At 41.0% G+C, this 4,398-nt stretch overlaps 1 gene segment (V, D, J or C); it reads right to left on the bottom strand.

The window, feature by feature from the left end:
* Nucleotides 1-1,464: 1,464 nt before the first annotated feature.
* LOC119902821 lies at nucleotides 1,465-3,484 on the bottom strand. The segment is given in 2 exon segments: nucleotides 1,465-2,955; nucleotides 3,081-3,484. Coding segments are annotated over 2 exon segments (468 nt in total).
* Between the last annotated feature and the right edge of the window lie 914 nt (nucleotides 3,485-4,398).

Raw genomic sequence — 4,398 nt, 5'->3', positions numbered from 1 at the left:
ATGGCTGACAGACATCATGACGTTGAGCCGGCATCGTGATTGTAAAACCCCCGGGACAAAACTCTCAAATTTTCACATTATACCACCCTGTGAAAGCAGGTTTTAATGACCACAAACATTCTTATTATTGATTTGAAGTATGCTTTGCACCTGCCTCGGAAGTCTCTTCTCCCCACACTCTGACACACTCACACACACCTACACCTCAGGTAAACACCCCGGCTTGCCCCGCCTCTGTCTGTCTCACTCCCCCCGTCTGCTTCATTTTCTCCATCAGTAGTATGTTTTTATAAAGTCGTGGTCCGTCACTGAGACTTGTAACGTAAGTTAATAGTCTACCAATATTTTTACAGAGTGAAGTCTGTGTGAGAACACATGCACATAAGACGACTGCTACCTCCCCCCACGCACCCGATGACATCGTCCATCCCCATGTTTCACTGTAGATTTGTAACCATCGCCGAACCCTAGCAGATAATGTATGAAGAGCCACTTTTTGCTCCTGAGAGAAGTCAGCTATTTCAAACCTCTCATCAAAGTTGTTTAACTCATCGACCTTCTCACCTCATTAAAACCACAAAGACTCTTTTTAGCTGGAGCCATGTTTGTCCCACAGTGTTTTGTTGGTCATTGAAGAACAGCGGGTTTTAAATTTCTCCTCCTCCTTCCTTCTAGCTGTCCTTAATTTGGGCTCGAGTTTGTTCTGAATATTTTCATAGCCACAAGATGCTAGCTCTTAAATGCTATTTGTTTCTGAACTATGCACTTTCCATAATGTTTGTTGTTTGGTTCCATAGTTATAGACTTCTGTGTTAACACAATACAGTCCCCTCCAAAAGTATTGGAAAGAGGCAAATTCCTTTGTTTTTGTTGACATTTGGGTTCAAGATCAAAAGATGAGACCAGAGTTCAGAATTTCAGCTTTTATTTCCTGGTATTCACATCTAGATGTGTTAAACAACTCAGGACAAACCACCGTTTGTATTAGACCACAGCATTCTTAGGTGAACAAAAGTAATGGAACAACTAATCTTAAAGTAAACAACATTTAATATTTGGTGGCAGAACCCTTGCTTGCAGTAACTGCCTCAAGCCTGCGACCCATCGACATCAAACTGTTGTGTTCTTAATTTGTGATGCTCTTCCAGGCTTTTACCGCAGCATCTTCCAGTTCTTGTTTGTTTCGGGGTGTTTCTCTCTTCAGTCTCCTCTTAAGGAGGTGAAATGCAGCTCTATTGGGTTAAGGTCATGTGATTGACTTGGCCAGTCTAAAACCTTCTAAGTCCTTTGTTTTGTTGGCAGTGTGCTTTGGCTCATTGTCCTGCTGCATGATGAACTTCCTCCCCATTAGTTTCAATGCATTTCTCCGTAAACTGGCAGACAAAATGTTTCTGTCCACTTCTGAATTCATTCTGCTGCGACCATCATCAGTTCCATCATCAATAAATATTAATGAGCCTGTTCCAGAAGCAGCCATGCACGCCCAAGCCATAATCAGCAATCATGTAATTAATATTAGGAGAATTCTTAATAGAAGGGTCCTGTTGTCTTTTCTGTCCTTGAGTCCCAGTTTTGCTCCTCCCTTAATCCCTCCCTCCTTCCTCTCACAACTCTGACAAATAGTGAGTTTGTCTCTGCTGTGGTGCTGTAATTCACTACATGACATCATTTCCATCAGTTAACAAGAAGCTGATAAGGTAAAACTGGTTGACTTTGACAGAACATGTGAAGGTCCTGACTGAGGTCAATCTTTAGACAGACGATATACAACTATTCAATTACACATGACAGCCACATTAATTACTTATTCAATACATTACTCAAACAGTACTATTCACATTATTACATTTGTGTCACATTTTAGGACAAATCATATCATGAGAGGTCTTTACAAAAATAAATTGAGTAAAGTAGATGTTAAGCTCCAGACAGGAAGATTGTTTGCATATGTCAAATTTTCCTTCTATCGTTTCATGCTTGATCATTACTTGGTCATCCATGAATTCTGTTCTGTTCTGTAAACAATTTAATGGACCATCATTGGTTTACAAATGTTTTAATCTCCAGATTGGATCCTGTATATTTGACCAAGGGCATCGTAGTGGGGGGTGAAAGCATTTAGCAATTATAGTCATTGCATAGAAGTAAATGTTGAAAAAAGGTTGAAATGTGTTGACATTTCGGATGACATGTGTGTTGGAGGGGGGTTTTGGGGGGTGGGGGCAGTGGGTAATGGGGGTGGGGCACAGGGACTGCTTACAGAATTTGTGCAACGACCCGGTATATCTGACAGATGCTGAGTCAGAGCCTTGACATCATGTGTTTTTACAGAATGGACATTTTAATTATTTACTCCTTAAAGATCAAACAGCAGTGGAGAGAAAGGACTTCCTTGGTTGAGAACTCTCAGCTATTAGGCTGCTGATAGTCTCTCTTTATATAAACACAATCCAACATCATTATCATCCTTTGTCGGAATTGATTTAAAATAACATTTCAGAACTTGTAGTATCTTCCACATGCTGCTGCTGCATTGTTTTGTTTAATCACCAGCACCACAAATTCAGATCATAAACCACTGAAGTTTAACAGTGTGTGACTCCCTCTAGTGGACGTTGTGGAGTATTCTGTTGTCTTTGCTCCAAAGGTTTTTGTACAGAGTTTTGGTGTTTCCTGTCACTGTGGGCTTCACAGCACAGTAGTACACAGCAGAGTCTGTCACTGCAGCAGAGGAGATCTGCAGATGAAACTCCTTTGCTGTTTTGTCATGTTTATAAGAAAACCCTGCTTTCTTTGAATATTCTGCAAGGAAAAACTGTGGAGATGAACTGGACTTCTGTTGATACCAGAAGAAGTAGTCGAAAGATCCTGAATAGTTGCAGGAGACAGTCACAGAGTCTCCTTCCAAAGCCAGCATTACATCTTTAAATGGTTTCACTAAATCCTCAGAGGATCCTGAAAAAGACAAAGATAGATTTCACTCTGATATTTCTTTAAAGTGAGAGAAAAACAAATGAGTATTTGCCAAACTGAAATGTTTTCTGAGTCATGTTTAAAATCTCCTGTTAAATTTCACTCACCAGTGTGAAACATGAAGATGATCATCCAAACTAAGCAGAGCTGCATCATTTCCACTTGTACTGAATGAACAATAGAGAGAACACAGCAGCTCTTCACTTCCAACATGAAGCCTTTCATATTCAGTTGTGGAGCTCCTCCTCTTGCTGTGCTCTGTTTCCATTCAGGCTGATGGAAGCTTTAGAAATGACAGTGATGCTGCAGTCATCATCATCCAAGAAGGTCAGACTGAAGGAGGAATCTGCAGGAAATTCACCTGAAGGAATCTGGACACAAACACCTGGCTGAAACAGCAAACAGCTCTGACTGCAATCTGTACACAACTTCTGTTGGAGCCTGACACCTGGTTAAACTTACAGATCCCCACTACCCATAATGCTCCTGTGAATCCTCCCCCAGTGTTTCATTAGCAGCTGGAACCACAGTGACTCTGATAAAACAGGAATTCGCAGAATCCATCTGATATGAAGCTGTGGTTTGAATACCACTTCCCTCCTCTTTGAAGAGTAGTCAGATATCTGGGTTCAGGTTTTTGTACAGCCTCTTCTACACTTTGTATCACTGTGTTTCTAGAGCACAGTAGTAGAGAGCTGTGTCTGCCAGGGTTAGATCTCTGATGGTCAGTGTAGTTGATGTTGCTGATGTTTCAGATTCATATCGATCATCAGGAATATGTTCCTCATCACTCCATGATTTTGCTCCTTTCCAGAGTATAAACTGAGGTGCCTGAAGGTCAGAATGATGTTTGTACCAGTAAAGTTCAGGATAACTGTATGTTGTCTGATAGTTGCATGAGAGTGTGACAGATTGTCCTTCTCTTTCACTGACTTCCTCTCGTACAGGAGAGATTGTGTCTCCAGCTATTAGTCCTGGAAAAAGTAGAGCAAATGAAGCCATTAGACTAACATTGTTCATGAGGCTGAGAGGAGAAGACAGTGGAAAATGGCAGCTGTACAGTGTTACTCTGTGGACACAAACAGCTCAGCTGTTTCCATAAATCTTTAGAAAAGAATAAAAAGATGTTGTGCTTTCTATCTTACCAAAGAAAAGAGCAGCAAGAATAATCCCCAGCCAATGTTCCATCTCTACAACAAGGTTTAAATCAACAGGAGAAACTAGCTGATGTTCAACATTCAGTCTGAGGATTGTTCTCTTCACAGCAGCAGTTATTATTGACAGAATGGTTGAACACAGTGCAGAAGTAGTGCACCGCCTACTTGATAATGTGGCTCAGATTGGATTAACAGCAGCTACAGTGTCATCTAGTGGCCAATCAGAATCAGACCACAGAAGAAGAAGATGCCACTGAAACTTCAGACT

This window comes from Micropterus salmoides, unplaced genomic scaffold (genome assembly GCF_014851395.1).
Source record: "Micropterus salmoides isolate LMB-PRFRI ecotype aquatic unplaced genomic scaffold, ASM1485139v1 Ms_hic_scaffold_14, whole genome shotgun sequence".
Lineage (NCBI taxonomy): Eukaryota > Metazoa > Chordata > Actinopteri > Centrarchiformes > Centrarchidae > Micropterus > Micropterus salmoides.
The sequence above is the reverse complement of the archived record's forward strand: the minus strand, read 5'-3'. Positions and strand labels throughout refer to the sequence as shown.